At 48.5% G+C, this 23,237-nt stretch overlaps 1 protein-coding gene across 3 annotated transcripts in view; it reads left to right on the forward strand.

The window, feature by feature from the left end:
- Nucleotides 1-23,237, forward strand: part of YLPM1 (YLP motif containing 1) — a 923,718-nt gene that overhangs the window by 242,135 nt on the left and 658,346 nt on the right. For all 3 annotated transcript variants that reach the window (XR_015299909.1, XM_086937497.1, XM_086937498.1), the window contains exon 6: nucleotides 15,688-16,006. Coding sequence is in view for 2 of the 3 variants with exons in the window: in XM_086937497.1 (XP_086793623.1) it covers nucleotides 15,688-16,006 (319 nt within the window). In the remaining variant the exon portion in view is untranslated. The remainder of the gene's footprint in view (nucleotides 1-15,687; nucleotides 16,007-23,237) is intronic.

Below are 23,237 nucleotides of genomic sequence, written 5' to 3' on the forward strand. Positions count from 1 at the left end.
GCTCAGGCAGGGGGATTTTCTTGCAACTTTAGACCTAAAGGATGCGTACTTTCACATTCCACTGCACCCTTCACACAGGAAATACCTCGGGTTCACCATCCAAAACCAGCACTACCAGTTCAAGGTTTTGCCTTTCGGTGTCACCACGGCACCCAGGGTGTTCACAAAGTGCCTGGCGACAGTGGCGGCGCATCTCAGGAGATGGAACATCCACGTCTACCCCTATCTGGACGACTGGCTCATCCAGGCGAAGTCGGCCCAGCAGTGTGCCGCCCACATGTCCCACACCATTCACCTCCTGCTCGATCTGGGATTCTCACTGAATTACCCAAAATCCCACCTCCAGCCCGCCCACTTACGGCAGTATCTGGGTGCGACCATAAACACTCTGATGGCCACAGCCAAATTCAGTGAGGGTCAGCAGCATTCAATCGCTGATACAAAAATTCAGACCTCAACACTCGCTTCCAGCAAGAGTGTTCATGCAGTTGATAGGCACGATGGCCTCCCACATTTCCATAGTCCCGCAAGCGAGACTACATATGCATCCGCTTCAGGAGTGCTTAGCACGTCAGTGGACTCAGGCTCACGGGCAGTTGAAAGACCTAGTGTTGGTGAGCGGTCGGGCATACAACTCTCTGCATTGGTGGAATCCACGAAACCTTTGCAAGGGCCGACCGTTCCAGGAGCCTGTGCCACAGATCATCCTGACGACGGACGCTTCTCTCCAGGGATGGGGAGCTCATGTACTCCATTACACTGTGCAGGGACTATGGACGCAACAGCAGAGGAAGATGCACATCAATGTCCTAGAATTGATGGCGATCTTCATGGCACTAAAAGCCTTCAAAGTACTTCTGTGCAACAAGGTCGTGTTGATCCGGAAGGACAACATGACGGCAATGTACTACATTCAGAAGCAGGGAGGAACACACTCTCTGCAGCTGTCTCATCTGGCTCAGAGCATGTGGAAGTGGGCCATTCAGAGGAACATCTTCCTCATGGCGGAACACCTTCCGGGCAAGGACAATCAGATGGCGGACCTGCTCAGCAGGCACAGCCCCCAAATGCACGAGTGGGAGATACATCCATCAGTACTCCAACCGTACTTCCGAAGGTGGGGTCATCCAGAGATCGACCTCTTCGCCACAAGGGAGAACGCAAAATGCCAAAGCTTCGCTGCCAGGTTCCCACACCCACAGTCGCAGGTCAATGCGATATGGATGAATTGGTCAGGCAACTTTGCGTACGCCTTTCCCCCAGCACCTTTGATACCGCTGGTGGCACGCAAGCTCAGCCAGCACTCGACTCTCATCCTGGTTGCTCCAACGTGGGCTCGCCAACCATGGTACACCACGTTTCTGGAACTGTCCATGGTACCGCATCAGAGGCTACGTCTCACACCCAGCCTTCTGACGCAGAGCCATGGCGACATTCAGCATCCGGATCCGCAACAGCTCAACCTGGCGATCTGGCTCCCGAAGTCCTAGAGTTTGGCTACCTGCACTTGCCTTCCGACTGTATGGACATCATTCGGGAGGCAAGGAAGCCCACCACCAGAGCATGCTATGCGGCAAAATGGAAGCTGTTTGTCATTTACTGTGCAGACCGCAACATTAACCCGCTAGATGCTTCTATTCAGAATATCATCTGTTACCTTTTCCAGGCAGGAAAAACAAATGAGGAAGAGAGGTGTGCCCACCTTTGCCAACTCTAACCCTCAGGTGGAAGAGGCGTGGTGAAGCGCAACCTTAAGTCCCTGGCATCTTGAGGATTGGGGGACTCCGCCAACCAGGGACAGGCTCCTACCCCCCTCCCACTGGAGTGGCAGAATAGGGGGTTTACCCACCCCAGGGAAGGAACCCATAGATCGCCATCTGGTGTTGGGCTCAGATGATTGCACTTTTTTGTCTTCGAAGAAGTGTTGTAGTCACGAGACCGGTAACTCCCCCTTCAGTGCAGAGTGCACATGGGATTTTGCTCCATCGTTAGATTGTTTTTTTGCCATCTGGTTCGGAACTGCACTGAAGGAGTCACCAGTATTGTTACTACAACACTTCTTCGAAAACAAAAACGTGCAATCATCCAAGCCCAACACCAGATGGCGATCTATGCAAGGTGTACAACTCTGCAGGCCTACATGTCAAGAACAGATGCATACCGGTAAGTAGCATTTTCCATTTAGGGGGCACCCTGAACCTTCCTTCCTCTAAACCAGAAACGACCAGGAAAGATTAGGACGAAGAGTGTGCAGAGCTAACATGATGACAACGCCCACTGACTTGGCCCCAGCCCTACAGGTCGTCTCCCCTTGAACCTGCTCCTGCGAAATCCTGGTGTCCTGCAGCCAGCATCTTCAGAAACCCCAGGGGACCTGCCTGCCTTCACTTCAAAGGCTGACTCTCCTGTGAACACTGGACTTGTTCAAACTGCAGCTTCTGGTGTCAGCCAGAGACTGCGAATCCAGCCCACTGTGCACCCGGTGAACGCGGCCCGAGCTTGAGTGGAAAAACACCACAAGGAGGTCACCCCGGCTATCCTGACCCGAGATCCGGCGACCCCTGACCTGCCTCCAGACGACGCCTGCAGCCTCAATCCAGAGGGCCACTTCTACCGCAACCAGAGCGGATAAGAAAATCCGACATCCAAAGGCACCCCTGCACCCGACGCCCCACGGCCTGGTGTCCAGAACCAACGGTGCCTAACCCACCAACGACATCCGAACTTACCCCTCGAAGTGGTGCTCGCACCCAGAAGATCCTCGTCCCAAGCCTGCAGTGTTTCTTTGTACCGGAGGTTCTCCATTAAAAACGGGGCACCCGACCTTAAAACAGCACCCTGCACCCGGCTGCCCTAGTGCTGCTGAGGGTGCAACTTTGGTACTACTTTGGTCCCCAACTTGCCCTGAACTAAACCGTAGGAGCTTTGCTCCCACAACCTTGTGGCCTGCTTGCCAGCAGCCACCAACCAGAGGTCCCCTATCCCCCATTGGATAACATTGGGCCTCAACACTCTGCACCCGGCCGCCCTAGTGCTGCTGAGGGTGAAACAGTCCATCACTGACAATGGAGGACCCCTGAGTATAACCCTAGAACCTTAACTTCCACAGTGCTGCATCTAGGCATCCAGCACGGAGTTAGAAAAAGTAATGTAAAAGTAACTTGCCTGTAATTTACTGAAAAACCTTTTTTTATTTCAATGTACTGCATTTGCTAAATGTTGCATACTACTGCTCTCTGTAAATCAAAGTACAATTTCTATTGCATTTTCAAACTGTTCTATATCCAGTAAATCATTCCTGAAAAGTATTTAATGCTTACCTGTGCCTGGCTTGCTTGGTTCTAAAAATAAACAGTATCTTTTTATACAAAAACAATTTACCTAGAGTTCAGTTCTTGTGTGTGAATTCATTTGCTGACTGAGTGTGTACATCAAATGCTTAACACTGTACTCTGATACTGCCTTACTGCTCGACCAAGCTGTAGGAGAGTAGGGTCTGCAATCCTATGATCACCCAGATTTTTTGCTTTTGTTTCACTGGTTTACGACTTTCTCTGGCTGTGGGCCTGCTAATCAGACCCACAGCCTTGCTGTTCTCTCACTAAATTGACACGTGTACCTTAGGTGCATTATCCAATTGGTACTGGGCCACCTTATCAGACCCTGTAACTCAGGGCATAGGTGTACCCAGGGCCTACCAGGGGCTGAAGCATGTATTATGCCACCCCTGGATGGCCATCTAAATCTGACACAACTGGCTGCACGACAGCTGGGGCAAGGTGGTGTAATCACCCTTAGCTTTAGATATAGAATACCTATACCTAACCCTAAAATGGACACACAGATTCCTATCAGTCACTCCTATGGCAGGCCTTGACAATCCTGAAGGCAGAGTGCTTGAAATTGTGTGAGATGGTGCTCTGGCATGAGCTGAGCCCGTTTGCAGCTTGCGGAACCAAGTCCTAATAGCTGTTCCATGATAACGCATACCATATACTCTTAAGTGCATTATAATCCTCGCGGTTAAATGCTATCTCTGGTATCGCTTTATCAAAACATGTCGAGTAAGGTGTCATACGAATTGGAATACTAACCCCTCGCCAATTCTGGCGATGGGGTTAGCATTCCACCCTTCTAGAGGGACACGACATGTATGTAACCACCCCCCTTCCTGGTCCCACCCATGGGCAGGACCTAGTCGCGTGCCAGCCCCTTTTCCTAGTATAAAGACAGGAGCGGGCCCCCTTCCAAATTAGATCATCTTTGAATCCTGAAACTCCTTTCTACGAAAGGAACTCTCGACTTCTTCTCAAGATATCTCCCTTGTGACTAAGGAGTAGTCACCCTGCACCCGCAGGCACGATCCAAGAACACTGCGGTTTGCTGCACGTCCTTCCTCCGGAATCCGACTGAACAGCACGACGAGACCCGGCTTCCCTGGCACCTCTGACCTCTACCCACATCGTCAGCTCAGCTGAGATCCGTGGGTGCGACAAGACCTCGAGGGACCGGCCATCTTCAAGACTGCACGACTCTTGCCCAGCACGACCGCCGAGGGATCCTGGAGTGAGTGCTTTGGGGTCCGAGAAGCCCCAACCCTGAGTAGCTCCAGCACCGAAGTTCAGCCCTCCAGCATCCACCAGATCTGCGTGGGGCCCTTCTGCTCTCTGCTGCTCACCGCGTTGTCTGGCTACTAGCCCGCCGGCTTGTGGCCTTCCTGACGACGAACGACGACATCAACACTGCTGGTCTGGTTGCTCCAGACTGGCCCTTGCTCCCCTCCAAAAGAGGAGCACCCCGGACCCTCCTGGTCCACTCCAGACGCCATTTTAAGTCCACCGCGTGGGCTTGCATTTGCCAAGACTTGTTGCCGCAATCCAGGATCAAGCGACGTCGTCAGCAGATACCATCGTGGGACAGCTCGCACCTCCATCCTGGTCGCTGACAACGCCTCCTGGTCCGTGAGACTGCAGAGCCCAGCGTTGCCCACTCACCTGGTGGATGTGACGGGTAATGATACAAAAGCATGGGAATCAATGAAAGCTCCAATACTGGGGCAAGCATCTGTTCCTGGCATGTAGAGCCGTAGATTCACATGTTTTGAATACACCTGCCATCTGGTGTTGGGTCTGGATGTTTGCAAGATGTTTTTTCTTTGAAGAAGTCTTTTGAGTCACAAGGTAAAGCAACTCCTCTTGGTAATTGAGCACAGGGGCCTCAACTCCATTGTTTTATCGCAAGAGGGTGAGAATGGAATAAGGGCAATTAAAGAGATGTCCATGCATATAGAATATAGAATATAAATGAGAAGAACAAAAGTTACTTACCTGTAAACTGTGGTTCTCCAGTATTGGTGTCTTTCATAGATTGACATCCTTGAAAATTCCCTGTTGTCGAAGTGGGAGTCCCACGATACATAACATAGCGATGTAGTAATAACATAAGCATATATGAATGAGAAAGAAAGTGGATCTAGGCACTTAGAGAGTTGTTCTACGCTGGAGCACCAGAGTATTCGGTTTGCCTAGCCCAGGGGCTGCGGCTGCATAGGGTTCAAGTGTCGTCGGAAACCCTCGTTGACAAACCAGGAGCCTGAAAGAAGGAGTTGCTGGCAGGCGACCAGTGAAGAGATTCGGATGGATCCAAGCCTGGATCGAAGATGGAAGACACCTGTAAGCAGAGGGGGCCAAGTTCTGAATCACTAGCCAGTGATTAGATGGGCACCAGGATGGCACCGGATGAAGTCACCTCGACCAGGTGAGTGGGCGACGCTGGACTCTGCTGTCCCTCGGACCAGGAGGCGTTGTCGGCTACCAGGCTGGAGGTGCGAGCTGTCCCACGAAGGTGTCTGCTGTCGGCGATGCTGGGACCAGGATTGGAGCAACAAGCCTTGGCAAAGGCAAGCCCACGCGGTGGAGTCAAGATGGCGTCTGGAGTGGACCAGGAGGGTCCGGGGTGCTCCTCTTTTGGAAGGGAGCAAGGGCCAGTCTGGAGCAACCAGACCAGCGGTGAAATTGTCGTGGTGCGTCGTCAGGAGGGCCACTAGCCAGCAGGCAAGTGACCGGACAACGGTGAGCAGCAAAGAGCAGAAGGGCCCCTCGCAGATCTCGTGGATGCATGGGGGCTGGACTTCGGTGCTGGAGCTGCTCAGGGTTAGGGCTTCTCAAACCCCAAAGCACTCACTCGAGGATCCCTCTGTGGTCGTGCTGGTTAAGCGTTGTGCAGTTTTGAAGATGGCCGGTCCCTCAGGTCTCGTCACACCCACGAATCTCAGCTGGGCTGATGATGCAGGTAGAGGTCAGAGATGCCAGGGAATCCGGGTCTCGTCGAGCTGGGCAGTCTTGATCCGGAGGATGAACTTACAGCAAACCGCAATGCTTAGATGGTGCCTGCGGGTGCAGGGTGGCTACTCCTTAGCCACAAGGGAGAGTCTTCAGAAAAAGTCAAGAGTCCTTCCGTGGAAAGTAGTCAAGATTCAGAATGATCTAATTTGGGAAGGGGGCCTGCTCCTACCTTTATTCTAAAAAAAAAAGGGGCTGGCACGCGACTAGGTCCTGCCCATGGGTGGGACCAGGAGGGGTGTGGTTACACCCCTCTCCCTTGTCCGGACTTTCCCCAGCTCAGGGGCTGGTGTGCCCCTGGAACTGGTTTAAGCCGGCATATGCACAGTGAGCACCGGGGTGCCACTTGCAGTCACCTTCCTCTCAGCCCTGCCTACCTGGGATACACAAAACCCTGTCTGGGATGGTGCTAGCACCGCCCCTGACAGGAAACCCTTTTGTAGGAGAGTAGGGTCTGCAATCCTATGATCACCCCAGATTTTTGCTTTTTGCTTCACTGGTTTACGACTTCCCTGGCTGTGGGCCTGCTAATCAGACCCACAGCCTAGCTGTTCTCTCTCTAAATTGACACGTGTACCTTAGGTGCATTTACCAATTGGTACTGGGCCACCTTATCAGTCCCTGTACCCAGGGCATAGGTGTACCCAGGGCCTACCAGGGGCTGCAGCATGTATTATGCCACTCCTGGCTGGCCATCTAAATCTGACAACTGGCTGCACGACAGCTGGGGCAAGGTGGTGTAATCACCCTTTGCTTTAGATATAGTATACCTATATCTAACCCTAAAATAGACACATGTATTCCTATCAGTCACTCCTATGGCAGGCCTTAACAATCCTGAAGGCAGAGTGCTTGGAATTATATGAGATGGTGCTCTGGCATGAGCTGAGCCCGTCTGCAGCTTGCGGAACCAAGTCCTAATAGCTGTTCTATGATAACGCGTACCATATACTCTTAAGTGCATTATAATCCTCGCGGTTATTTGCTATCTTTGGTATCGCTTTATCAAAACATGTCGAGTAAGGTGTCATACGAATTAGAATACTAACCCCTCGCCAATTCTGGCGACAGGATTAGCATTCCACCCTTCTAGATGGACACGACATGTATGTAACTGTGAACCCCGGTTAAAGTTAACTCGAGCCTCAGCATCACAAAATGGATGCTGCCACCACAGACACAAGTCTGACCTCCTGCTGCTGGGAGTCCTTCCAGGGAGGAGAGCTTGGACAAAGGGTTTCCTGTCAGGGGCGGTGCTAGCACCATCCCAGACAGGGTTTTGTGTATCCTAGGTAGGTAGGGCTGAATAGGAAGGTGACTGCAAGTGGCACCCCGGTGCTCACTATGCAGCTGCCGGCTTGAACCAGTTCCAGGGGCACACCAGCCCCTGAGCTGGGGAAAGTCCGGACAGGGGAGAGGGGTGTAACCACCCCCCTTCCTGGTCCCACCCATGGGCAGGACCTAGTCGCGTGCCAGCCCCTTTCTTTAGAATAAAGGTAGGAGCGGGGACCCTTCCAAATTAGATCATCTTTGAATCCTGAAACTACTTTCTACGAAAGGAACTCAAGACTTCTTCCTAAGATTTCTCCCTTGTGACTAAGGAGTAGTCACCCTGCAGCAGCAGGCACCAACTAAGTATCTTGCGGGTTGCTGATCGTCCTTCCTCCGGAACCAGACCGACCAGCACGATGAGACCCGGACTCCCTGCCCTCTCTGACCTCTACCTGCCTCTACAGCACAGCTGAGAATCGTGGGTGCGACGAGACCAGAGGACCCGGTGACCATCAGAACCAGCACGACACAGACCCAGCACGACCGCCGAGGGACCCTCGAGTGGGTGCATTGGGGTAAGAGAAGCCCCAACCCCAAGCAGCACGAGCACCGCAGTCCAGCCCCCCAGCATCCACCAGATCTGCGTGGGGCCCTTTTGCTTCTGTGTCGCTTGCCACGTTGTCCGGTCACTTGCCCGTTGGCTAGTGACCCTCCAGACGACGTCCTACGTTTGTTTCACCGCTGGTCTAGCTCCTCTAGACTGGCCCTAGTCTCCTCCTGAAGGGGACCTTCCTCGGACCCTCCTGGTCCACTCAAGACGCCATTTTGTGTCGCCACGTGGGCTGGCCGTAGCCAAGGCTTGTTGCCTCCTTCACCGGATCCAGTATCGCCAGCAGCAGACATCCGACGTGGGACAGCTCGCAGACCTCCAGCCTGGTCGACATCAGCGCCCCTGGTCCGTGCAGCAGCAGAATCCAGTGTCACCTCTTCACCTGGCTGAGTGACCTTGTCCGGTACCATCCTGGTGCCCACCTAATCACTGGCTAGTGATTCAGAACTCGGTCCCCTCTGCTTACAGGTACTCTTCTTCACTGATCCAGTCCTTGGATCAACCCGGAACATCTTCACTGGTCGCCTGCCAGCAACTTCCACTTCAGGCTCCTGGTTCGTCAACGAGGATTCCCGACGACACTTGAACCCTATGCAGCCGCAGCCCCTGGGCTAGGTAAACAGAGTACCACGGTGCTCCAGCGTAGAACAACTCTCTAAGTGTCTAGATCCACTTTTGTTTTTGACCTACCTAGTCGGGTTCGCCCGAGAACACTAACTTTGCATTTACTAGCATCCATAGACTTTGTCCCGAATTGCGCGTGAGAGTTCCCACTCTGCACACGGCGCCCCTAGGCCTCTTGCTTCTAATCTAAGGGTTCAGCATTGTAGGCCTAGCGATTCTAAAGTCTCTGAGAACTGTTACTTACCTGCTAGTGATTTGCATTCCACTTCCATAGTATATGGTTTTTCGTGCCCCTCGGGCATTTGCGTAAATTGTGCGAATTTCAGTATTTCTTTGAGTTTTGTATTGTGCTTAGCACCCTGTCCTCTTAAAGAGTCCAGGGTTGTTGTGTTATAAATAAATATCCTTTTTATTTTCATAACAACTTGTGTGGTGTCCTTTCACTTGGTGTTCAAGGGGTATATGTGATGGTATAACAGCTGGCTTAACATGCCCTCTAGAGTTTAGCCTAAAGACTGCTCTTGTCCATGCTACTAGGATAGCTGGTCTATAAGGTTGACTTACAACCAATCCTCAATAAGGGTCGTTTGGACTGATGCATTGTGATCACTAGAATAGTGAGCACTGCATATCAGGCCAACTTCTCACACCTTTGTCCAAGCTCTCCTCGCTGGAAGGACTCCCAGCAGCAGGAGGTCAGACTTGTGTCTGTGGTGGCAGCATCCATTTTGTGTTGCTGAGGCTCGAGTTAGCTTTAACCGGGGTTCACAGTTACATGCATGTTGTGTCCCTCTAGAAGGGTGGAATGCTAACCCCGTCGCCAGAATTGGCGAGGGGTTAGTATTCCAATTCGTATGACACCTTACTCGACATGTTTTGATAAAGCGATACCAAAGATAGCAAATAACCGCGAGGATTATAATGCACTTATACCATGGAACAGCTATTAGGACTTGGTTCCGCAAGCTGCAAACGGGCTCAGCTCATGCCAGAGCACCATCTCACATAATTCCAAGCACTCTGCCTTCAGGATTGATAAGGCCTGCCATAGGAGTGACTGATAGGAATACATGTGTCCATTTTAGGGTTAGATATAGGAATACTGTATCTAAAGCAAAGGGTTATTACACCACCTTGCCCCAGCTGTCGTGCAGCCAGTTGTGTCAGATTTGGATGGCCAGCCAGGGGTGGCATAATACATGCTGCAGCCCCTGGTAGGCCCTGGGTACACCTATGCCCTGGATACCTAAGGTATACTGTACCAGGACTGATAAGGTGGCCCAGTACCAGTTGGTAAATGCACCTAAGGTACATGTGTGTCAATTTAGAGAGAGAACAGCTAGGCTGTGGGTCTGATTAGCAGGCCCACAGCCAGGGAAAGTCGTAAACCAGTGAAGCAAAAAGCAAAAATCTGCGGTGATCATAGGACTGCAGACCCTTCTCTCCTACATGACCCCCCCCCCCCAAAAAAACTTTGGGACAATAAGCTAACCTTGACCAGGTGAATCTTCTTGCTCTAAGTGGAAATACCTGCAGAGCCCATCTGCATTGCCATGATCAGTGCCAGGTCTATGCTCCACTGTAAAATCCCTCCCCTGTAGGGAAATGGACCACCTAAGTAGTTTGGAGTTTTCACCCTTCATCTGATTTAGCCACAAGAGGGGCTTATGGTCGGTCTGAATCTTGAAATGAGTGCCAAACAAGTATGGCCTCAACTTCTTCAGGGCCCAATCCACAGCAAAGGCCTCCCTCTCAATAGCTGACCAATTCTTCTCTCTGGGGGTCAGCCATCTGCTAATAAAAGCAATGGGCTGGTCATGACCATCAAAATTCAGCTGAGATAGAACAGCTCCCACACCCAACTCAGAAGCATCTGATTGGACAATGAATGTTTTGGAGTAGTCTGGACTCTTTAGGATAGGTGCTGTGCACATGGCCTGCTTTAGGTCATCAAATGCTTTTTGACAGCTTGCTGCCCACTGAACTTTCTTTGGCAACTTTTTACTTGTCAGGTCATTAAGTGAAGTCACAATAGATCCATAATTTCTGACAAATTTCCTGTAATATCCAGTCAGGCCCAAGAAAGCTCGAACCTGAGTCTGGGTGGTTGGAGGAGCCCAGTCCTTGATGGCCTGTATCTTGCTCTCCAATGGCTGAACCTGACCTCCATCTACAAGGTGGCCCAGGTATACAACCTGTGTCTGCCCTATCTGGCACTTAGTGGCCTTGATAGTGAGACCTGCCTTCTGCAGTGCCTCCGACACTGTCCTCAGGTGGACCAGGTGATCCTCCCAGGTGGAGCTAAAGACAGCTATATCATCAAGATATGCTGCACAGAAGTCATCCAACCCAGTGAGAACTTGATTCACCAGCCTTTGGAAGGTGGCAGGTGCATTTTTCAAACCAAAGGGCATTACCACAAACTGATAATGCCCACCAGGGGTAGAAAATGCTGTTTTGGGTTTGGCCTCCTCAGCTAACCTGATTTGCCAATACCCAACTGTCAGGTCAAATGTGCTTAAGTAGTTGGCAGAAGCCAATCTATCTATAAGTTCATCTGCCCTTGGTATTGGGTGGGCATCAGTCTTAGTGACTGCATTGAGGCCTCTGTAGTCTACGCAAAACCTCATCTCTTTCTTACCACCCTGGGTGTGAGGCTTTGGCACTAGAACTACTGGACTAGCCCAAGGGCTATCTGAGGGCTCAATGACTCCCAGCTCCAACATTTTCTGCACTTCTGTATTGATGCAGTCTCTGACATGATCAGGCTGTCTGTAGATTTTACTCTTATCTGGCAGACTGTCCCCAGTGTCACCCTCATGGGTACACCAATTGGTCTGACTGGGTGTCAGAGAGAACATATGTCTAAAGGATTGAAGAACTTGTTTGCAATCCTCTTGTTGGTGCTCAGAGAGGCTGCCACAAAAGATAACACCATCTACTGACCCATCATCAGGGTTCTGAGTGAGCAGGCCTGGGAGAGGGTCAATCTCCTCCTCCTGTCCCTCATCTGTGGCCATGAGCAAGCTCATGTCCTTCCTGTCGACATATGCTTTGAGCCTGTTTACATGGAGCACCCTGAGGGGGCTCCTGGGAGTTCCAAGGTCCACCAGGTAGGTGACCTCTCCCTTTTGCTCAATGATTGTGTGGGGACCAGACCATTTGTCTTTGAGTGCTGCTGAGGCAACTGGCTCCAGCACCCACACCTTCTAGCAAAAAGCAAAAATCTGGGGTGATCATAGGATTGCAGACCCTACTCTCCTACACTATAGAGCCGGTCCCCTCCGCCCAAAGAGAAGGGTTCTATTCCAGTTTCTTCCTGGTAAGGAAGACACTAGAGAAATGGCGCCCCATTTTAGATCTCAGGGAGCTCAACACCTATCTCATCTCCCCGTCTTTCCGGATGGTCTCTCTTCAAGACATTCTACGTCTCATCAATCCAGGGGATTTCATGGCCACGCTCTCGACCTTGAAGATGCGTACTTTCATGTACCGATTCACCCAGCATACAGGTTTCTACGATTTACAGTAGCCAAGAGCCACTTTCAATTCAGGGTTTTACCCTTTGGCCTTCGCTCAGCCCCGAGAATCTTCACAAAGGTGCTGGCACCAGTAGCAACGTTTCTACGGAAGAATCACTTTCAGGTTTTCCCTTACCTGGACGATTGGTTGCTGAAAGCTCCGTCCAGGGGGGCGGCTAGGGAAGCGGTCGACGCATGTACAAACCTGTTTCGGAATTTAGGTCTCACTTTAAACAAGGAGAAGTCTTCTCTGGTCCCGTCCAGGACAGCACGCTTCCTGGGAGCCATTTTAGACTCGAATCTCACTACTTTTCCAACCTTGGAGAGGCAGAAAAAACTGAAGACCATGGCGCTAGACTTACTAAGAAGAAAGTGTCTTTCAGTACGCCGCTCCAAATCTCTTCTGGGGGTAATTTCTTCATGCATTCCTCTAATTCCACACTGAAGATTGAGGATGAGTCCTCTTCAGGAACAACTGGACATCCAATGGAAACAGATTCACGGGTCGCTCGACGACCAGGTGGCTATCACCTCATCAATGAAAAAAGCGGCCTTGTGGTGGACAAAGCAGGAAAACTTGTCCCAAGGTCTATCCTTAGTAAGCGATCCGTCTCTTCAGGTGGTGACGACGGATGCGTCGTAGGATGGTTGGGCAGCAGTACTGCAGGACCTTCATGTCAGTGGACATACCGTCAGCTCCACATCAATCTCTTGGAGCTCAGAGCAATCAAGCTGGCTCTTCAAGCTTTTCTCCCTCCCCTAAGGGGTTTTAAGGTTCTTATCCGGACGGACAACACCACAGCCATGCATTACGTAAACAAGGAAGGGGGAACCAGGTCTCTCCCGTTGTCTCAGGAAGCTCAAGAAATCTGGGAATGGGCAATCCTTCACGGGATGTCACTGCAGGCAGAACACCTGCCAGGGATTTTAAATGAGCATGCCGACAGACTAAGCAGATTATCATCGATCAGTCACGAGTGGGAACTGAACCAGCCGGTTCTGGGCGACGTCTTCCAACAGTGGGGCAAACCTGCAATAGATCTATTTGCCACACTGACCAACAAGAAATGCTTATCTTATGCAAGCAGGCTTCACCACAGAGGATCATTGGGGAATGCACTTTCGATAGCCTGTCATGGACATTTGTTTACGCCTTTCCCCCCATTCCACTGATCCCGAGGCTTATTGGGAAGATCAAAGTAGAGCCATGCAAGATGATCTTGATAGCCCCTGCTTGGCCGAGATAGTTCTGGTTCGTGGACCTCCATCTATTGCTGGCTCCTCCTCCTTCCTTTGCGAGCCATTCCAGACCTTCTCACAATGTTCGAAGGGCAAATTTGGCATCCGGATCCAGTCATTGCACCAGACAGCATGGCACCTGAACAGCGAGAATTTATGAACCTTCCCATCTCAAATGAAATAAGAGGTTCTCTCCCAGGCTAGAGCCCCTTCCACGAACAAGACTTACCGTCTTAAATAGAAGAGATTTTGCATTTAGTGCTGAAAAGTGTTTACCCTTTTTCTTCAGAACCTCATCAACTGCTGCCTTATCTTTTGTCCTTAGCTAAGACGGGGCTGGCCCATTCATCCATAAAAGTTAATTTGGCAGCGGTTTCTAGGTACGGACGTTCTGAGTCTGGACCTTCTTTGGTCTTCCAGGATAGTTAAACAGTTTCTCAAAGGATTGTTTCGTGTCTATCCCCCGGTGAGGCCTCCGCCTCCTACTTGGCAATTAAATTTGGTCCTCACACAGCTCATGAAGGGCCCATTTGAACCAATACATCGATCAGACATGAAATTCCTTTCATGGAAATTGGCTCTCCTTCTTGCCCTCACATCAGCAAGACGCATTGGGGAGTTGCAGGCTCTCACAATCCAAGAGCCGTTTCTCCAATTCAAAAGGAATACAGTCATCTTGAGGACTAACCCAAAGTTCATACCTAAGGTGCCCTCTGACTTCCACTTAAATGAGCCGCTTATTCTTAAAGCTTGCTTTCCTCTCCCTACTACACCAGCGGAGAGGTCACTGCATTCTCTGGATGGACAACAGTGCTTAAAATTTTATTTGGATCGCACCAAGGGATTCCGTAAATCCTCCTAATTGTTCATTGCTTTTGGTGGTCCTTGCAAGGGCCTCCCTCTATCCAAACAGGGTATTGCGAGGTGGATTACAAGTGCCATTCTACATTGCCATACTGCAGCGGGTAAGCCACTGACTGTCAAAGTTAGAGCGCATTCCACAAGATCAGTGGCTTCTTCAACAGCTCTCTTTGCGGGAGTGCACATCAAAGACATCTACAGAGCTGCGACTTGGAGCAGCGTGCACACCTTTACAAAGCATTATTGCTTGGAATCCTTGCAACAGAAGGACACGGCCGTGGGCCAGGCTGTCCTGAGGAACCTCTTCCACTAATTGGTGAGCTTTCCTTTCTATCCAACCTTCCTTTATTCTGCACATTTTGGTTTTCATATAATGATGGCTATTGTAATGTATATTTATGCCACAAAATGTGTTTATGGCTACTGCTTGCTACTCTGATACAAAAGCATGGGAATCTATGAAAGTTCCAATACTGGGGCAAGAAAATAAGTTACTTACCTATAACTTTATTTCCCCAGTATTGGTAACTTTCATAGATTCCCATGTGCCCACCCTCCTCCCTGAGGAAAGCTCAGCCTTCAGCAGATGTGGTTACTGTTACACAGCGGCTACGAAAATCTAAGTCTCTGAGGTTCCTTCAGTAGGGTTCTATGGGGTGAGGCTCCGCTGATTGGCTAATGCTTAGTTTGGTCTCTTTTTTTTCAAAAAGAGACAGATATGCTACAGAAGGGCCTAGGCCGTTTTCTTTCTCTTTTGTACCTACTGCTATGTTGTTTTTGTTACCGAGACTCCCATTCCGATGACGTGGAATGATACAAAAGCATGGGAATCTATGAAAGTTACCAATACTGGGGAACCAAAGTTACAGGTAAGTAACTTGTTTTCTTACAGGGTAAGTAACATAATCCTTCTTAGTTTATCTTATGTTTTCCCTATGTAAAAAGTATGTTCCAAGACATGTTCACTGAATCTCGCACAGCCAGCAACATAATCTACATTTTATGGGTTCGGAGAGAATACCCATCCTTCTTTGGATGATGTTACTTCACTAGTTCTGCTTTTGTGTCCATTCCAACTTTGTTCAAGGTTCATTACTTTAATAAATAGTATGTGCTTTGTATGAACAATGTTTTACCACACCAGGTGTAAGGGAATGCTTGAGTTCCGCATCAAAACTCTACTGCTGTAAATTATAAATGTTGTTTATATTTTTTCCAGGCCGCTCCATTCTTGCAGTCCTCATCAGCAACACTAAGGATCCCTGGTCAGGATCTTGTAAACAGACTTGGACAAGTACCTATTCCTAATCAACTTGCTGCTTCAAAGTCATTCCCTGATGGTGCCCTAAAACCGGGTCCCTTGGGTCTTGCCAATGTTTCTTCAGGGTCTGAAGTTGATCGCTGGGATGAGGACAGTTTTATTGGACTTTGGGATGAGAGAGGATTGAAAAAACTTGGAGATACTTCCATGTCACAGAAATCTGCACCATGTAAAATGCCATCAATTCAGAAGACGATGGACTATGGCCATGGTCGTGGTGAGTTGTAGTAAACCATTCCATATTACTGTTCTGAAACATGGGGAAAGCAGTTGGTGGTGAATGTAATTGTGGAGGTCAAGAAGACACGCTCATTGACCGAAATTCTAAAGAGTAGAGTTCTTTATGGGACTGTGGGAAGAGGGAAAGCTTCACTGGTTTACTACTACTGTATGGAATTGGTATTTGGACACAACTCCTAAATTATGGCACTTGCCTCGCTTTGTGTCAGCTCACACATTTCCACCTTTGGCTATTGGTGCCTGGTCTCCTCCCCATTTATATTAGTATATAATTTCCTGTTGAAAATTTGCTTTCCAGTTTGTTTTTTCTATCAGGTACTTCAATAGTCACATACTGGTTTATTCTGTCCATCTGTGGAATCGCTGTACTTTTGTGGCAGATTAAAGGAAAGTGGATTGTGGTGTGGTTGTGAGACCTCACCATGGAATGATGTGTCAATATAGAGTTTTGCTCATATATAAAACCCTCAACTCAGTCCCCGGTAGCTGTGGCACAGTCGGACTTAATCAAAAGAGAGGAAAAAGCATTTAGCGGTAGCAAAGCAGTAAATAAGTGAGAAACATGACGCACACAAAATTAGGTTCCACTTTATAAAAATAAAATATATATTTGTTAAAATAGACGCCAAAAATATTGAGAAGCGCAGATATGGTTTTTCACAGGTAAGTAAATCGCTATAGTTTTTTTTCAATAGAATGCCATAATTGTAAGTGGCTCAGTTTCTGAATGACCACCACGGGTTGAGAGCCATTCACAGGGACGTGGATATCTTGGGTATGGGGTGTTAGTCCAGTAGTCTGGGTCTCCTCTGTGTTTTTATTCCCTATCATGGTCTAGCAAAGAAGCCGTTCTGATGTAGGATGCTGAAGAGATACAGTGAGTGTTCCCATGTCCCTCTGCCGTTGACGCCAGGGGTGGTCTCTGACCCTTAGGACTCTCCTCTGAGCAATAAGTGGGTTCAAGGGCAGATCCAGTTGCCACTTGCTTCCCAGTTACAGCACTGTCAGCGGTTACTTGCTGGTAAGTAAGTCCTTCTGGTAGGTGTCCCAGGGTGCACTTTGACTTGAGCCATGTGTTCCATGGTCTAGGATGTAGCCTAGTTGTGCAGGGCTGTTTCCCAGGTTGCAGTTAAGCGGACACGCATTCCTGGGCTGCTGGACTCTCGAGCGTGCAGGCCTCCTTAGGTTGTGTGAACCTTATTATTAATAGTGGCCTAGCCAACTAGTCCTTGGCGTCGCATCTGTCCTGGCAGAAGTAGAGTTTAATTCCCTGAGTAGGGACAATAGGCACAGTCCTCTGTGCGGGTCCCTATTGTGTAACCGGTGCAGTCCAGTCTTTGGTGCAGCCTCTTTTCTGGTCCAGGGAGCAGCAGAGCAGTCCTGTCTTCTTTTAATTTCAGTAGCAATCTGAAGACTTTGTGTCAGGGTTGCCACTTTTATGCAATCTTCGGGTTTGTGGGGGAAGGATGGAGAATTATTAGCCATTTGTTCAGCAGTTTTGCAGCGCTAATACTTTTCTGGATTCACATGCTATGCATTATTCCTCCAACTAGTGGTTGGGTCCGGAATAGTCTTTTTTTTCTTTCTTGTTTTGGTCTTTGTTGACCACCATTTGGTGGCAGGTAAGACCCCTGCGTGACGTCAGACTGTGCATTGAAAGCAAAACCCAATTTTCATCTCTGGCCACAGGTCAGCCCCTGGTAAATGGTACCACTGGTACTCACCCATGCCCAGACAGTGCCTCCAGGTTCCCACACCATGTATCCAAAGACAATGCCCTTTCTATAAACTGGTCTGGGATATTTGCTTGCCCTTTTACTCCTCTCCCTTTCCTTCTATTTCTGGTTCGGAACCACAGGCAGACATTTCTCATACTGATTCTCGTAGCTCCCACTTGGGCTTGTCAGCCATGATCACAACACTGTTAACATTGTCAGTGGTTCCACATCAGAAGATTCACATAACGTCAACTTTTCTCTCAGAACCTTGGAGACATCAGACATCCAAATACCAAAGACCTCAATCTTGCTATTTGGTTCCTGAAGTCAGAGTTTAGTTATCTAAACCTACCACCAAATTGTCTGACAATTCTTAAAGAAACAAGAAGTCCTACCACTAAAGCATTTTATGCAGCAAAGTGGAAAAGATTTGTCATATATTGTACTAATAATTGAATTGATCCGCTAGATGCATTCATTCTAAATGTGTTATCTTTTGAATCTACAATGCGCGGGTTTAGCCTATACATCTATTCGACTACACTTTGCAGCAGTAGCTGCATGTCTTAAGAACAGGCAACATTTATCTTCTTTCAAAGTGACAGTGATCAAAACTTTATGGAAGGACTTAAAAGAATACCAGCCAGGGTACCATCTGCACCTGTCTGGAACCTAAACATTGTTCTTACAAGAACCTTTTGAACCACTACACAAATGTTCACTACAATTTCTTTCATGGAAAGTTGCCTTCTTAATAGCTATCACTTCACTAAAACGTGTAGGGAGTTAGAGGCATTAACCTTAGAAGAACTCTTAACAAAGATATAATAGTACTTCGTATAATTTCCAAATTTCTTCCAAAGGTTGTCTCTGATTTTCATGTTAACCAATCTATTGAGTTGCGTGTGTTCTTTCCTCTACCTGATTCAGTAGCAGAACAAGCTCTACCCACACTTGATATTAAAAGAGCATTATTATACTTCATTGATAGGACAAAAGATTTTTGCAAAACACATTTTTCTTGCTTTTGCTCCAAGTCATAAAGGAAAACCTATCTGAAAATCCAGAATTTGAGATGGATTGTCACATGCATTCAAACTTGTTATGGTAAAGCTAAATGTACTTTAAATATATGGCATTTTTAGGCAACATTCCCATAGCTGACATATGTAAGGCAGCTACATAGTCTACACAACACTCATTTACAAAACATTATTGTGTGGATACTAGCATGTCAACAGGCTAATGTCAGACAGGCAGTGCTAAAAACACTCTCAAACAACTGCAACACCCACTGGTTAGCCACCGATTTTGGAGGGCACTGCTGTACAGTCTATGCAAAGCATGTGTATCTACAGCACACATGCCTTGAACGAGTTGTTACTTACCCTGTAAGCATCTGTTCTTGGCATGTAGAGATGTAGATTCACATGCGCCCTCCCTTCTCCCTGGACACCTATGGTTGTTGCAGTTCTTATTTTTCACATTGTATGCATGGGCATCTTATACTACACTTATTCCTGAACCTCTCCTCACTAAAGCTAAACGGCTCAAAGACTGAGATACTGATGCTTGGCCACAAAGAGACCTCCCTGCCTCCTCACCTCTGGCCCAGCTGCTTGGGTGATCCTCCCGCGCCCAAGGAAGAGGTCAAAAGCCTTGGCGTCTGGATCGATAAAGACCTGAGCTTCAGAATACAGGCAAAAAAGACGGCAGGAATATGCTTCGGACTACTCAGAGCCTGTAGAAAGATCTTCCCCCTGCTTCCTGCGAACGCCAAGAAACTCCTGATTCAGGGCCTTATCTTGGCGAGATTGGACTACTGCAACGCAATCTACCTGGGAGCTCCTGAAGCCACCCTCAACACCTTGCAGAAAGTCCAAAATGCCGCAGCCCGCCTGCTCACGGGCACGCCCGCAAGATCTTCGGCTAAGCCAGCTCTCCAGGCTCTCCACTGGCTCCCTATCAGAGAAAGGGTTGCCTTCAAGGCTCTCTGTCTTGCTCACAAAACCCTAAATAACAACGGTCCCCCTCTCCTTAAGGAATTCATCATCCCCTACAAAACGGAAAGGGCCCTCCGGTCCAGCGGAGAAAACCTCATCACAGTCCCCAGAGCTAGAAAAGCCAGAGCCGGTGGCCGCCGCTTTGCGGCCCACACGGCCAAACATTGGAACAACCTTCCACGAAGACTGAGGACAGAACCAAATCTCTTCCAATTTAGGAAATCGCTGAAGACTCTCCTCTTTCCTCACCCATAATTTCCTCCTCTGCTGAAACTATAGGAGACTCAGGTTTAGCGCCGGGATGCTCCAGGGTTACTGCGCGCTCTATAAAACCTTTAAATAAATAAATAAAATAAATAATTCCATTCTCACCCTCTTGCAGGAAAACAATCTAACAATGGAGGCGATGCCCATGCGCACTATTACCGAAAGGAGGAGTCTCCTTACCTAGTGACTTGAAAAGACTTCTTCGAAGAAAAACAACTTGCAAACATCCAGACCCAACACTAGATGGCAGGAGTATGCAAAGCATGTGAATCTAAAACTTTACATGCCAAGTACAGATGCTTGCACGATATGTAACAATCCTTATAGTCCATTCCATCTTGAATGCTTAAGAAAGTTCTTATTTAGAAAACAAAGGTTCGAGGCATGAGAGCTGTAGAGCGCATACTTTTGCATAGATCGCCATGTGGTATTGGGCTTGGATGTTTGCACTTTGTTATTGTGGAAGTCTTTGTAGTCACGAGATAGGTGACTCCTTTGGGTTAGTAGTGCGCATGGGCATAAATTCTATCTCCAGATTTTTTTTTTCGCCATCTGGTTCGGATGTGATTTGCTGCGCTCCAGGTCTGTCGTTTCAATTCCCCTTCGACGCGCAAAGCTCTCACCGCTCGACGGTATTGTTTCGATCATAATCTCTCGACACATATCCAGTTCCAAAGAGATTTTAGCATCCGGTCGTCAATGTGGTTGTTAGGTGGATTGGCGCCATCAATCAACATATGGACAGGACTCCATTTAAAAAATGCAAGTGTGGGGATAAATTCCCACACACAGATCTCCATGAGGTCTGCAACCTTTGACTCTCCAGAACACGAGAGTCGACACTGCTAGGCCTGTGCTTCTTTCAGGTCCAACAAGGCTATACGTGATCGCCGGGCCCGATATCACGAAATGTCTAGATCAGCCGTCTCGGTGCCGGACAACATCTTCGAGGCAGGCCCGACCATCCCGAGACAGGAGATGAACAAGCCAGCATCTCCGAAGCCAACAAATCGGACTCCGAAGACCAGTTGATTACTCCAGGTCAAAGAAGCGTGAGTACTGACATTGACGCCCCTGCTCCTAAAAAACAAAAGGCTCTGGTAACACCTTTGGGTCTGTGTTGACACTGTGACAATAGTTCAGAAGCCCCGCTTCCGGCCCCATCTCCGAAGCCCACAAAACCTTCAGTCCGCTCGGGGTCAAGCCGGCCACATCACGGTGCCGAAAAACAGTCTTCGGCACGAAACATAAGCCCAAGGTACAGTCGACACCAGACTCTTCTTCAGTCTTCGGCACCAAAGCAAATTGAATCCAAGACTTCGGATCTGAAAAAACATCTAAATCTTTTGAGTCAAACACCACCTAAGCAGGAGGACACACTCCTCCTAAAGCTGAGGAAGATAGGCCAAAACACCACTTGGCGCCGAAAAAAGACAATGGATCCAAGGAACTTTTCCATCCAGATCCACCGGATTCTAGGCAAAAGAACACTCCATATTGACCCCATTACCGGACAAGTCACCTCTCTACCTCCTTAAAAGAGCAAATTGGACACCTCAAACACCTGAGATCCTCACCTATGATGCCTTGTTTCCACCTCCACAGCTTCCAACTATCATACTTTCTCCAGCACCTTCTCTATCACCTGCACCACAAAATGATGAGGATTTGGGGGGTGGGGATGAAGACATAGACCCACCACATCATGATACAGATACTGATGATGACATCCACCGTATCCCACCTCATGACTCTTGGGAAGTCCCAGATGTACCTGAGCCAGATTTATACCCCTCCAGACCATCCCCTCCAGATGACAACGTAGGGTTTGCGCAACTAATATAGAACTGATCAGTACCATGGGGTTCAATTCAATTCGGACCCCCATTCTTGCAGCCTCAGAAAACAACAAACACACTCCCTATGCTCAAAGGGTTGATTAAACACGCCCCTGAGTTTTTTAAAGACCCTGTCAAAGGTAGATTGTTCAAACCTAGAATTGAGAAAAAATACAAACCAGCTCCAAGCGATCCTGTTTACATTAAAGGTCCACTTCCTCTGGACTCCTTAGTAGTGGCAAATGCCCGTAAACTGGCAAATTCCCAAACCACAGGAGATGTACCTCCGCCAGAAAAAGAGTCTCAAGTACTGGACGCATCAGGTAAGAGTTTCGTCCCAGGCGTCCCAGGCGTCAATCGTTTGGCGTATCGCCAACTCAAAAGCCTTACTTGCGAGGTATGACGGGGCTCACTATGATGAGCTTGAAAAGCTCATGCAGCATCTTCCAGACCAATATAAGACCAAGGCAAATGATCTTATACAAGCGGTTGGGAAAGTTAATTATAAATACCTCTATTAAATGTGCCCTAGATGCAGTATTTCGCACAATTAATACAAGTGTGTTACTACACAGACCTGCGTGGTTACGCATATCTTGTTTTGCACAAGAGGTACAGTCTACCATCCTCAATGCTGGAATTCCATCACCATAAACAGGTGGGTTAGATAAATTATCCAGTATAGTTACTGCCTGGAACTTCTACCCCCCACCCCCACATACCTCCCAGTCCACGTCCAATGTCCACAGAACATCTAACGCTTCTCAAGCAGGAGGTTCTCTCTTGCAAAAACATGCAATAGAACCTTTCACCCTACACCAACAAGGTACAGGGGTTTACTCCCTTTATTTCCTCATTCCCAAAAAGGACGGCACTCAGGCCAATATTGGACCTCAGACTGTTAAACCTGTACATACAATCCGACCACTTCCACATGGTCACGTTAGAACAGGTCCTCCCTGTGAGAAGTTGGCCTGATATATAGTGCTCACTATTCTAGTGATCACTGTGTATCATACCAAACAAACCTTATTGATTGGTTGTAAGTCAACCTTATAGACCAGCTATCCTAGTAGCATGGACAAGAGCAGTCTTTAGGCTAAACTCTAGAGGGCGTTTTAAGCCAGCTGTTATACCATCACATATACCCCTTGAACACCAAGTGAAAGGACACCACACAAGTTATGAAAAATAAAGGATATTTATTTATAACAAGTCTACCCTGAACTCTTTATGAGTCAGGGAGCTAAGCACAAAACAAAACTCTTGTGATAATACTTTGAGTCGCACAATTTATACAAATGCCTGAGGGGCACGAAAAAACCATATACACTAAAAGTGGAATGCGAAATACTAGCAGGTAAGGAACTCAATCCAGAGGC

This window comes from Lissotriton vulgaris, chromosome 9 (assembly GCF_964263255.1).
Source record: "Lissotriton vulgaris chromosome 9, aLisVul1.2, whole genome shotgun sequence".
In the NCBI taxonomy this organism is placed as follows: domain Eukaryota; kingdom Metazoa; phylum Chordata; class Amphibia; order Caudata; family Salamandridae; genus Lissotriton; species Lissotriton vulgaris.